The 13751-nt window shown below is 46.1% G+C and overlaps 1 protein-coding gene across 2 annotated transcripts; it reads left to right on the top strand.

The window, feature by feature from the left end:
• Positions 1-403: 403 nt before the first annotated feature.
• On the top strand, positions 404-7932 carry LOC142989858 (TBC1 domain family member 20). 2 transcript variants are annotated; one of them, XM_076139565.1, is made up of 10 exons: positions 404-625; positions 1476-1530; positions 1940-2070; positions 2223-2303; positions 2713-2899; positions 3029-3130; positions 4332-4473; positions 5763-5947; positions 6307-6419; positions 7072-7932. In XM_076139565.1, exons 1-10 carry the CDS (start codon positions 556-558, stop codon positions 7251-7253), a joined length of 1248 nt encoding a protein of 415 aa, XP_075995680.1. In that variant the 5' UTR covers positions 404-555; the 3' UTR covers positions 7254-7932. The 2 variants fall into 2 exon arrangements, with proteins under 2 accessions (XP_075995680.1, XP_075995681.1); XM_076139566.1 differs by lacking the exons at positions 6307-6419; positions 7072-7932 and adding an exon at positions 6131-6296.
• The last annotated feature ends 5819 nt before the right edge of the window (positions 7933-13751 follow it).

A 13751-nucleotide genomic window follows, 5' to 3' on the forward strand; every position in this document is an offset into this window, starting at 1 on the left:
AATGATAAATGTTAGAGTTAGAGTGTCCAAGAAAACCAAAACAATATATCATATCCTGCTCAGTGGATTTTGCAGAGTCACACAACAGGAATACAAGAGGCTGCCTGTAGTACAAAAATAAGAAAAGTCAAAAATAATATTGTATAAAATTATTATAATACAGTGAATTCTTTATACATACATGTGTTTACTGTGTGGTGGACTAATGTTTGTCATTAAACACATTCAAAAAGCTCTGTTAATGCAAAAATATAAAGTAAAACAACCTAAATATCGGAATTCTAAGACTACAATCAAGCTAGACTGTGGTGCGTGAATGCGTAACCAATCACTTGCTGTCAACTGGGCACGTGATCTTCCCAACCAATCAGAGAGCAGCATGCCACACTCATGCTCGGTTGAATCTGTCGGCTGTTGAAAGTATCGTCGACGCAGTGCTGAACGTTACTTTGGTATTTAGCGTGTTTGACGTGTTTGTAGACGCAACGTTGCTCCTTTCTGCATGCCAGCGGCACAACACACCGGCCGGCGTTTGACAGCGACCTCGTTAAAGTGATGAAAAGGCTAAAGAAGAAGAAAGTTAACGCAGGAGTTGTGGTGAATAGGAATGGAAGTGTCAGTAAAGGTAAGTGAGCAGCTGGACGCTTAATAATCAGGTGGAAGACGCACATAAACTCTACAAAACATGCATTAATCCAAACACACGCGTATGTTTAGCGACACACACCTACATACACCACATATGACGTTGACAGGTGGACATTAAATAGACCAAACCAACCTGATGGACGCGAGTAAAGCTGTTATTAGAGCTCGGAGGTGACACAGATTAGGATTGGAATGCAGTGTGCAGCCATTCAGTTGTCTCAGACGCGTTATCACTCTGGAAACCTTCTGTCTCAAAGTGCTGCTTGCGTGGCAGCTTGTCCGCCAACTTTCCCTAGACAGTTCGTTGCGTTTCGTCGTTTTATTTGATGTTCTTCATTGAAACCTGCCTGAATTATCATATCCTCTCTCCGTTTGAATAACCAGACTTAAACTCTGCGATCCATTATTTGCATATAAACCCTAAGGTGGAAGTAGAACAGCACAGAGCTGAGTCATACAGCAGAGGTGGAGTGTTATTGTCGTATCATAATCATAGTCTTTGTGTTGGAACAAAGCCCAAACTTGCCGTCAATCAAAAACAAACAAAAACATCTGTAATTATGTCTATAATTCTGACAATTACTAGTTTCTGTGTTCTGAGTACTGTGTGATTTCTCTCCTCCTTGTCTGTCTCCCACCTGTTCATGTCTTCCTCCAAAATCCTTTTATTCTTCCCCTTTGTCAACCTCACACTTTGTTTCTTTTCCTTTCCTATTTCCTTCCCGTCCCCATCTGTGTCTCCTCCTAACATCTGTCCTCCCTCTCCTACGTAAATACAGTACATCCCTCTCTCATTGTTTTACTTTTCTATTCCTGTCTCTCTCCAGAGCCAGATTCTGGGAAGAAGCAGAAGTTGGCCGAAATCCATCAGGCGTTGAACAGGTTGGTGAATCTTTTCCCCAAATAGGGAATGTGGGAACGTCTACTGAAGTCTGAACACTTTGCGAAGCTGAGTGTTCCTGGTGACTTTACAGTGCTCAGAGGAATAGTGTAATGAGTGTGATGAGGACTTTTGCGTAGTGACTTTGTTGAGCTCGGCGGTGTTAGTTGATGGAATTTGTGTAATCACCACACAACAGTACGACTAGTTACACAAAAACAAAGCAACCATTTTCCTTGTCCGTTCAACCTCAGCATGTGAACGCTCATTGTGCTGCAATTAACTGTAAGCTGGAAACCATAGAGATGGTCAGAATGTTTAGGGGTTAATGTAATAAATTGCTGTAAGAATTGTCGATTGTTCGGCCTTGCACGGTCCTGAAAACAACACGACTCTGTCTTGAACACGCAGTGATCCAGTGGACATTGAGACACTGAGGAGAGCTGCAGCCAGCAAGGGAGGACTGCTCACTGATGAAGTGAGGAGGAAGGTCTGGCCCAAACTGCTCAACATCAACGTGTATGACCTACCACATAAACCCGGTGAGGAAGGAGGACTCACGACTCAAACATCAACTTGTCTTATTGATTTTGAATGTACTGGTTATACTACAACGAATACACCTGCTAATCAAACCTGTAATTATTATAATGACTGTACCTATGATAAACAAATGCACCTCTTTATTTTGTAGGTAGAGATGTGAGAGAAAACCACAAAGACTACAACCAGGTGGTGCTGGATGTCCGGAGGTCTATGAAGCGATTCCCTAAAGGTAACACACACACACATTTAGTACAATAATCAACTTGAGTAGCTTTGCTTCACATTGCTAGAGGAATGTGGAGTACTAGAATTAAGCAGAAGTTTAGGCAGTGAACAAGATGAGGAAGAGCTGGTATGATTCATTAGACTGTTAATTTTTGGGGCAGTAGTGGTCAGATTTTAGCAGCAGGTTACTTTAGAATGATCTCTGCTGTGGCGTCTACATGACCAGCTGATGTCGCCACAGCTCTCTGCTCTACCCTCATGCAAATTAAAGACATGGGCTACCCACCTGTCAGCCAGGGGTACACACAAGGTCTGCACATACACTCAAGACCTTGGCCTGCTGATGTACTTACAAAAGGTCCTTGTTCGACCAGATATGTTATATATTCACTCTAATACTGTGTGGTCCTCAGGTATGCCAGCCACAGACAGAGGAGTGCTTCAGGAGCAGCTCATCGACATCATCCTGCAGGTGTTGAAATGGAGCCCACAGCTCCACTATTACCAAGGTTACCACGACGTGGCCGTCACTCTGCTGCTGGTGGCGGGGGAGCGGATGGCCATCGCCATGCTGCACACGCTGTCCAACCATCACCTCAGGTAGGTGTTTAGTCTCCTACATCTCCTTCCTCTGAGTATTTAAAAGATGCAACGAAGAAGCACCTTTTATTACATTTTTTTTATTCACCACAAATCTTAAATGTCTCCACCTCTCTTGTTTGTCTTTAGGGATTTCATGGATCCCACCATGGACAGCACCAAACACATATTAAACTACCTGATGCCTATTTTGGAACAGGTGGATACAAAACTTCACGACTTCATGATGAGGTACACACACGCACACAAATGTAATACGCACTCTCAAACATACACGTGTTCCGTTGCCAGTAGAAGTCCCACCCACTAGAGGGCGCCATAGTGTTTGTTTTCACCTGTGTGCTTCACCCAGACAAAAGGGTGAAGGTTTTGTTGTTGAATTGAAACACAATTGAAATTTCATTAGCTCTGCTCTCTGTGGAGAATCGTAATGTCAGAAGGTCCCAACTGCTTGTGTGTGTGTGTGTGTGTGTGTGTGTGTGTGTGTGTGTGTGTGTGTGTGTGTGTGTGTGTGTGTGTGTGTGTGTGTGTGTGTGTGTGTGTGTGTGTGTGTGTGTGTGTGTGTGTGTGTGTGTGTGTGTCCTGGAAGCAGATATCCTAAAACGCAGACTTTATGTGTTTACAGATAATCGATACCTCCACTACTTGAATGATCACATCCAGTTAGATCAGATTAGAGTTGATTTATATTAAAAGAGGACAATTGTTACATTTGCTTCCATTCTTTGCTCGTATTGTGTGCGTGTGTGTGTGTGTGTTCGTCACCGCTCCATTTTAGCTTTTAACTCCCGGCCAAACATCAGGACAAACTCCCCACCGTCTCTCCCTCCCTTTGCTCCTCCCTCTGTCCGTCACTCTCTCCGACTCCCACTTGGCTGTCCTGTCTCCTCCTATTCGTCCTCCTTCCTTCCTGGATGTTCCCTATGAAATATTCATCAACAACCTGTCACAGTCTCCCATTTACGTAAAAAAGAAAAAGGGGGATGATTACCCATTTATGTCTGCTCGCAACAGGGAATGTCAGCGAGTAAAAGAAAGTGTTCTGGTTTGGAATAAGGTAGAGTCACTCTTCAACCTCAGTCTTTTATGGAAATGGCTTTAAGCTGAAGTACGAAGAAAGTCTGACTTCTCCAGTGGTTTATCTTATTTTCTTTCCACCAGAGGCAAACAGTATACTTAACAACAGTGCAGGCTGATCCCCACAGTATACTATGAGTTTGTAGAGCGTGTTGCCACCCTCCAGGCAGCCATTGGTTTCCATTCATTTCACTGTGCTATGAAAATCAACTTCCTTGAGATGGAGAGATGGATTACCGATACCAAGCAGACTTGAAGTCTGCAGGTTGATTTCTTCACGATGCACTGAGCAGCGACGGCGACTCAGGTAGGAGGTATTGGCGTTTTGTTTTTAATCCTGTTTGTTTATCATCAGGTCGGACGTGGGCACCATTTTCGCACTCTCCTGGCTCATCACCTGGTACGGCCACGTCCTCTCCGAGTTCAGACACACGCTGAGACTCTACGACTTCTTCCTGGCCTCGCACCCCCTCATGCCCATCTATCTGGCTGCTACGGTGAGACACACACACGCACACGCACACACACACGCACTGTATAGATGCAGTGACGTAGAGCAGCGTGAAGTCACTGCACTTGTTAATGAGTTGCTTCCTAATGAACAGGAATGAGAGAGGGAGGCAAAGAGGAGTACAGAGAAAAGGAGGGACTGAGAAAAGATAAAAGCAGAGAGCCAGGAAGAATTGGTGAAATGAGACCAGGAGAATAGACAATACAGGTGAACAGCGTGTGTATGTGAGGACATGTTTTTATGTGTGAGGCTGGAGGTGCACACCCGAACACACCCTCCTCGGCAGTAGCATGTATGATATTTGCATCAGCGCAACCCGCCGTTCCAAACAACAAACGTCTGACGCTCCCAAAACACACACTACAGAGTTCAGAGACAGCTGGTGTTAACAATCCCAAGCACTTGATGCACTGAAGAAGCACACGGACAATTATTTCTCCTCACATTGTTGTTTTTTATGAGCTGCCATTAAGCTCACACAGTCTTACTTCTCTAACAAACTGTCCACAAATATCTGAGAACACATTAGTATTAACATCACATCACCACTACGTGTGTGTGTGTGTGTGTGTGTGTGTGTGTGTGTGTGTGTGTGTGTGTGTGTGTGTGTGTGTGTGTGTGTGTGTGTGTGTGTGTGTGTGTGTGTGTGTGTGTGTGTGTGTGTGTGTGTGTGTGTGTGTGTGTGTGTGTGTGTGTGTGTGTGTGTGTGTGTGTGTGAGAATCGGAGTTGTATATTCCCAAGTAATTGAACAAACTGTGTGAACGACCGGGGAAGTTTCTGACTTCAGCGTGTTGTGTTGATTTCCTGGCGTCTTCATCTCGTCCTTTAGTCGTCTTTATTGCCCCTCGCCTGATTGCGACAGCTGATTGTCCCTGGGATTTTGTGCTCTGTTGTCTATAAAACAATTTGTAATTTGTTTTTATGGATTTAATTAGTTCAATGGTGTGGCGATTGAATTGTGTGAGCAGTGTGTGTTTTCTTTTCTGTATTAATGCACCCAGACACAGTGCCTTGCTCTCTCTCAGCCTCTCTCTCCCTGCTCTCCAGTTTGCAGGTCTGATTGATGCGGCGGCCGGGCAGAGCCGCAGTTCCGTTTGAAGTGTGTGAAACAAAGCAGAATGTAGTTCATGTTTACTCCGAAGCGGTCCCCCGTCGCTCAGCATGGGGGTTGTTAACTCTTCGTCTGTCTGGGCTCTCGTCTCAGGACGTCTCACCGCACTCTGAAAGTCGCTCGCGTACATACCGTTGCTCACGTTTGCCTCCCCGTCTCTCAGATTGTGTTGTACAGGGAGAAGGAGGTGAAGAAGACGGAGTGTGACATGGCCATGGTCCACCACCTGCTCTCCCGTATACCCCAGGACCTCCCGTATGAGTTTCTGATCGGCCAGTCCCTGCGTCTGTTTGACCAGTACCCCCCGTCTTTACTGGCCAAGAGAGCCGAGCTGCAGTCACGCAAGAGGTGAGGCAACTGCAAAGAGGAGGGTTCATACAAATGTGTTTTATTAGAAAGAAAAACATTCACGTCGCACACTCCATTACTGCTTTTGCGTCCTATACACACACACTGAGTTATCAACATGATTCTCTGTTTTCTACCTTGTCTCTCCGTCCCCCCTCCTCTCCTTCTCTCTCTCTATAACAGCCAAACTGCCTCTCACTCTCTTCCTCACCTGCCTTCATCCATCTGTCTGCGTATCCATCCGTCCGTCCCTCTTCTTCTCCCGTCACTCCGGCTGTAATGCTTCACCTCGCTCTCGATTCTACTCCTCACTCATCCCGCCCTAACTCTCCCTCCATCCTATTTGTTTCTCTCTCCAGTCTGTCCATCAGCACCTTCCAGTCGTTTCAGCTCTCCACCCTTCACCAGAGACCAGACTCCATCCTCCAACGCCTCACCAGGGCCCAGGGCTCCACCCCCTCCAGACACACAGGTAAGAATAGTAACTGTTATCCTATGACACAGTGCGGACAGTAGATGAGTGAGGACAAATGACATTCTTGTTTGACATTCTTTAAAGTGGGTCAAAGGGGATTTAGATTGTCGGATTGTAAACGTAAAGCTTTCCTCTCACACTAAAGAGTTAAATGGAGGAAGATATCGACAGCTGCCTCACAGCACGGTTTTGTTAAGAAGGAGGCAACAGTAAATGTGGTATTCCATACAAACACAGCCCACTATGGGACACAAGAGTGTATTCTGTTTCTCTCCACACCAATCAGTGCATAGCAGAAGTGAACAAAATGATTGTCAGGTTTGTGAAAATCTCATCAGGAGAATCGGGGATATAATTGTGTAATTTTCTTACAACCAAGGACAATAAGGTCAAATGAAAGGTGATGTACATAATGTCCTGCAGCTTTAAATGTTCGATTAGCAGCTTTCATAATAACGCGTGTGACTGACGGACAGCAGGTTGATCCACGTCACCTCCTCTGACCTCACTGTGGTGACGCTGAATTATTTTGACATTCCCTGACCCGTCCTCCTCTCCGTCCCAGTCACAAAGTGCTTCTCCAGTGCTCTCAGCAGTCTGACCCCCCCTCCCTCACCCTCCCTCCCCTCCTTGTTTTGTGTGCTCGTAGCGTCTCAACACTGGGGCCTGGCGGCAGCTCTGCCCCGGGACAGAGGCCAGCTGTGGGGGACGGGGAACAGGATGGTGAAGATGGCGGTGTGGGGGCTGTCTGCCACGCTGGGAGCGGCCGTGTTCGCCGTAGCTCAGACCGCTCTGGACTGGGGACCCGACGCGTTGCTTCAACTGTTCTGACACACTAGCGACTACAGACTTACATCGGCTCTACGGACGGACGGACAAACCACACACAGACAAACGCAGCTCGTCTCCCACGCTGAGAGGGAAACGAGGGGAGACGAACCAGGAAGGGTTCTTGGTTATCTTAGTGCCAAACAGGTTGTCACCACTCAACCAGAAGGAACACATGTAGACCACTGGTCAGCCTCAGGATGTGTGTGCTTGTGTGAGCGTCTGAGTGTGTATGCGTGATACGTGTTCCCCTCCTTTCCATGCAACACTTCATATGGCATGTGAGACATTAACACATCAACACACGCTGCTTCTGGCACAGCACATGTTAGCTGCTGTTGCCGTCTAAAGTCGGTTTCATTTGGCGGTAATTACGTCTCATGCATATTTTGTTGCGATTGGGCTTGTGTGTGTGTGTTTTTTTTAGAGCGCTTTAGTGTTTTTAGTATGCTTGTATGATCAGCGTGCCTGTCTGAGAGCTGAAAGTGCCCTCGCCAGCATGATGACACACAAACACAAATTATTTATAACAGCTGCCTTTTTTACGGAAAGCTCCCTGTTACAAGCGAAGACGAGAGAGAGAGAGAGAGAGAGAGAGAGAGAGAGAGAGAGAGAGAGAGAGAGAGAGAGAGAGAGAGAGAGAGAGAGAGAGAGAGAGAGAGAGAGAGAGAGAGAGAGAGAGAGAGAGAGAGAGAGAGAGAGAGAGAGAGAGAGAGAGAGAGAGAGAGAGAGAGAGAGAGAGAGAGAGAGAGAGAGAGAGAGAGAGAGAGAGAGAGAGAGAGAGAGAGAGAGAGAGAGAGAGAGAGGTGCAGAGAGCGACAGAGGGAGAAATTCCTCCTGTCAGCTTCTCTTATTAACTTCTCTGTTGCAGGCGTCAAGAGTTACATTTTGATTCGGGCGCGCAGCTCAAGCTGTTGACTGTCATCTCAGCGTACACCTTATTAACACTCACACTGATGTCGTCTGCACGGGGGGACAGGAGGCTTATTTTTAAACTATTACTTTAAGATATTGGGGAGCAGTTTTCTAGCTGAATATGGGAAAGTCACCAGTACTTTTTACTTTCTTAAATATTTAGCAGCTTTGCTCCCACAGCCCTCCACAGAGGTACAGCACACACACACACACACGCACACACACACGCACACACGCACACACACACACACACACACACACACACACACACACACACACACACACACACACACACACACACACACAGTGAGTCTGTACAACATCACACTCTGTCTCTGCTGTGTTTTAAAAAGTATTTCAGTATTTAAACACGTGTCATGGAATATATTGTTTTATCTAATCAAGTATTTGAAAAGCTGGAAATCTCTATTAATAATCCACTCCAGCTGGGTTACAGAGTGTGTGTGTGTGTGTGTTTAGACCATGATGGGAACTCCAAACAGCAATATGTTTACAGTATGTAGAGTTATGTTCTGAAATATTTATTAGCTTTTACCAGCGTCGCGCCCTGGCTGCATCTGTTAACACAGCTTCACACAGTGGCCCCTCCTCTCCTCTCTCCTCTCTCCTCCCTCCTCCCTCCTCTCTCCTCTCTCCTCTCTCTCGGCCATCAGATATCAGAGATGCACAGTCGGCCTGTTGATCGCATGAATGTACGGCAGCTCTAACAAGTTCTTTGCATAATGCAGTGCATCAGCCCGGCTGTTTCCAGGTGGAGGAACAGCCAACAAACCAGCCGCTCACACATCAATTTAGAGTCAGAGAAATGCTTTGGATGAACCGGGACTGTTGGGATGTGATCAGTCAGTCATTATTAATCAGTCGCCGGCTCGCTGGCCCGCATGTCAGATAAGTGAAATAGTGGCGTCGCTTCATTTGGAGTGTGTGCTGTGGCTCTGCATGTTCTATTCCTGGTCAACCTATATACCATGTGAACACACACACACGTCTATCGAGTCATTTATTCTCTGTGTGTGCAAGAGAGACAGATAATCTCAGCATCTTCCACATTTCTGCTGCTCTTGGTGCGTTGTTATTTATAAGCGGCAGCGATCTTAGGGGCTATTTATTTAATGGATGAACATTTGATTGATTTTAATGAATGTCTTATTTAACTGTTGTGTGTAACTTAATTATCAGGTCAGTCATTATGAATCAGGGTCAGCAGAGGTGAAGAACGGGTGAATGTGCCGAGTCACTAACCTCACTCAGAGATAATGAACATAACCACGACGCAGCGCCGTGTGGAGCTTCGTCCTCTCGCTCTCTGCTCATTAGGGTCCAATGCTAAACAAATCTGGGAGTATAGATTGTTTAACTGAGGGCACGCCTCCAAAGAAACGCACTATATTAATGCAAAACAAAAGTGGGTACAGCAGGTTATTAACGTTCAATAAAAGGATCTGGAAACATTGACCTGTCTGTTAGGCCTTAGTAATGCGTGTGAGTGACTCATGTTTGCATGCCTTTGGCTTGCATGAAACAGCTTGAATGGCTACTGAAGACATGATTATGCTGGGAAAACCCTGGAGTGTGTGTGTGTGTGTGTGTGTGTGTGTGTGTGTGTGTGTGTGTGTGTGTGTGTGTGTGTGTGTGTGTGTGTGTGTGTGTGTGTGTGTGTGTGTGTGTGTGTGAGATCTTTAAACACAAGTGAGGTTGCTACAGTGCGATTGTACGGATGCCATGTAGCCTAGATACACACACACACACTCGCACTCAAGGAGAGAGTGAAGGTGCCAGAGCCTAATGAGGGTTTAATTCCTGCCCCTGGCTTTTTGGCGTTCTTGAAGCGTTTTCTTTTCTTTCCTTCTCCTCCTCACATTTCCTTTTTTCCTCCTCACATTCACACTCAAACACCTGCCCTGCTTCTGTTAGCGCCTGGCAGATGCCTTGGAAGAATTATTGATCACATTTGAGTCCAACCAGGAGAAATATAAAAAGAAAAGTAGTGAAGGTCTCAAAGGCAAACTTTTATGCATGAACATCACACACACACACTTTGGGAGAAAAACACCACGGGAAGAAGAACACACAGTAGAAATAAAGACCGGTAATATTTATCAGTGTATTCCCCTTTTTCTCACACAAATGAATTCACCAAGAGAAAATTAGACTCATAAGAGGTTTGATCAGGTTTGTTGTTGTTGAATTTGGGCATTAGTTTAAGAGTTAATCTGTCATATCTCCTCATTGACTTCTGAGTGAATAAAATAACGTCTGTGTTGCGTGATTAAGACACCAAATGCTTTCACACACATGCACGTCTGTACACACACGCCACTTCTCTGAGGCGTTTCCATTTTGCATGCTCTGTCATGGTGATGGTCACAGTATTTGTTGCACATCACTTGAACATATCAGGATCTTTGCACACTGTTGCACCTGCTGGGGATGAAGCTGTTTGTGTATGAAGTAAACAATGAGGATGAAAACCCTTCCAGTCTCATGCTGTGTTCTGTTTATTGGATTTGATATTGAACATTAAAACTTTGTAGGACAATAACCCCCTTTTCTTTTAAATTGTCTCTTGTAAATGTAAATGTAATCTTTCCATAGGCTGTGTTAAACCGGCCTCCTTGGAGAAACGAGGTCAGAAATGCATTTTGTGTTTATGTGCAGAGACATTGACAGCGCATCTGTCTGTCTCAACCACCCAAGGGAGAGCGAGAGGGGAGGGAGGGAGAGAGGGTGAGGGAGAGGGAGAGCGGGGCAGACGTGGGTTGATGAATCAAGGCAGAGGTTTAAGATGAGAGGAAGAGGAGAGGGATGAGAAGAAAGACAGAATAGACATCTTGTGGTTGCACCGGCAGCAGAGGAGGTAAACTGGAGTCCCTGGAGGTGGAGTGGACCTGAGTGGGGCCTCTGCTCAGTGTTGAGAACCGCCTTGGGGATGGATGGCTTGGACTGAAGCCATCTGAAGGTCTTCTGCCCCTAACTGATAAATGTGATACACACACACACACTTCCCTGATAATATCTATACCCAGGTTCTGCTTGCAGGCTCTTCCTCTAAATAACACACAACATTTGTAAATCTGATTCTGTGGTAAATGATAGCTTTTGGTTTGGTCTTGTCTGTGCGATTGTGTGAACCTAGCTGTGTGTGTGTGTGTGTGTGTGTGTGTGTGTGTGTGTGTGTGTGTGTGTGTGTGTGTGAGAGAGAGAGAGATGTGTACTACGATCATAAAAGCTACACACTTGTACCTTTGCTGAGGGCACACACTTCGAATAGACAAAGGAAGAGCTTACAGGTTGGTGAAGGAGGTTGACGTGTGTGTGTGTGTGTGTGTGTTTTCTGGCCCAGAACACGGTGAGTCCAGGCAGAACAAAGTCGTGCCTCTGTGTGTGTGTGTGTGTGAAACATTGGACACGCTGGGGACAGCAGCTGCTCCAGGGGTGTGTGTGTGTGTGTGTGTGTGTGTGTGTAGTTTATTTTTTGTCCCCAGTGACACTCAGCTGCAGAAACCCACACAGACTCCCTGCCACTTGACGTATTCCCACATTCACCCTTACAGATATCTCGTCTCCATGTTGCCTTCCTTGTGTGTGTGTGTGTGTTGATGTTGTCCTTGTGCTTTTCGACCCTGGGGCCTTGCCAAATCTTTAATGAATTGCCTACATGGTATTGTTTAAAGGAATCCATAAAGATCAATGGTAATTATATGTTTATGGTCAACATGGACGGACAGAAGGCAGCGAACAGCTTTGGCTGAACTCACATTCTTGATCCAGGCATCAGGTTCAGACCCACAGTCCAGTGACGGCATGTCATGGGCTTATGAAGATGGACTTGTCCATATGGAAGGGCAGCGAGATGCAGCATACAGATGCATGCACACGCACATGCAAACTCTTTGTCTGCCACTTTTTCCCCTGCCCTCCTCTCCCCCCTTCCCCCGCTCAACCCTTCACGCCGTCATGGATCAGAGGACGTGTCCCAATGCGTTTTACAGGCAACACACGTACAGCGTGGCCCTGCATGCTGATGTGGCTTTACAGCGCCAACCACGTACTGTATGTGTGTGTGAGAACATCCAGCACTGACCAGATCAACCGTGAATATCCCCGGTCAGATGTAGATTCACAGAATTACATTTCTACCGCACGGATTCCATTTCTGGTTGAGCTCAGGATCCAGGCTGAGTCTCTGGTCGCTGTAGAGTCGTTCTGCAAAGTGAAACTTTAAAATCTAATCGTGTCATATTTTTGTCCTTAGGTGGCCAAAAAGGTGTGAGATTGCTGTGAATCTTTAATAACCCCGAGGCCTCGTTAGCCTAAACCAAGGTGGCTCCATACAGCGCTATTAATACCCAATACTCATTACTCTCTATGTAAAGTTTGTGTGTGCATCATTGCAGACTCCTCTCTGCTCCTGATGTGTGACCTCTCATCCTCTCGGCCCTCAGCTCCCTCTGGTCCCAACCTCTCCTGCCCTTACCTCTGTTTCCCCTCACAGCAGAGGGGTGATTAGTTTTCCCTCACCTGGGTCACAGGGCCCTCCGGGTCGCAGAGGCTGAACTTTCTAAAAGGAGCTCGGCTTATCTTGGGGTGAAATATATTGGATATGATGGAAGAAGCGTTGGGGGCTCCTTTGACCTTATTTTTTACACATCAGTGGTTCTGCAGGCCGTGTGGGACGCTGCAGCCAGTCCAGCTCTGTGCATCGTATAAATGTTTACCTCAGAGTCGCCTGTGAGAGGAACCATTCATTTGGTGTGGAGTTCATAATGTCATGCAGCTCATGGAGCAGTGTGTGCTGGTTTACGGTTTTCCCCAGCAGCCGATTGGCTCCCAGTGTGACATTTGGTTTAAAGTTTCTTCCCTTTTCTCCGCTGACTAATTTAATATGTGTCATAACTAAGTTTTGATGTCTTGTTAATCTTTAAAACTAGCTGTCAGTGGTCTGGCCTGTTAAGCTTCCATATATCACCCACACATAATCTAATTTACACACACGCACACACACACTACAGGGAAGGGGGATAACAAGAGACGGCAAGTAAATTTTCCGCTCGAATTGGATCTGTCTATGTCAAGAACACGCAGTTACTTGCTCACACTGATGAGAGGCACATCCTCAGAGGCTGTGAAACACGTTTTATGGGAGCAGATCAATCTGTCTTAAGTCACGGGAATCTATCTCACGTCCTTCATTTAAAAAATGCCCACCAGAAAAATGTGTAGAGCTGGCAAATGTCAACAAGCGCCTTGTGTTTGGGCGTACGTCTACCACAGTGAAGAGTGTAACATAGTGTCTTTCTGTGTGTGTGTGTGTGTGTGTGTGTGTGTGTGTGTGTGTGTGTGTGTGTGTGTGTGTGTGTGTGTGCGAAATATGAATTTGTTGGTAAATGTCAAGAAGTTGGCAGTCTAATGGCCAAGCTGACAGATGATCCATAAAGCTATGAAGTGATTGGTTGGAGGATTCTCATTCATTCTAATGCAGCTGTCAAAGTGTGGGTGGGTGAGTGTGTGTGTGTCTGTGTGTGTGTGGGGGGGTGGTGTTGTTGTGAGACACTGTGTGAGTTT

This window comes from Genypterus blacodes, unplaced genomic scaffold (genome assembly GCF_046128005.1).
Source record: "Genypterus blacodes isolate CSIRO-AG114 ecotype Tasmania unplaced genomic scaffold, CSIRO-AGI_Gbla_v1 ptg000438l_1, whole genome shotgun sequence".
Taxonomy (NCBI): domain Eukaryota; kingdom Metazoa; phylum Chordata; class Actinopteri; order Ophidiiformes; family Ophidiidae; genus Genypterus; species Genypterus blacodes.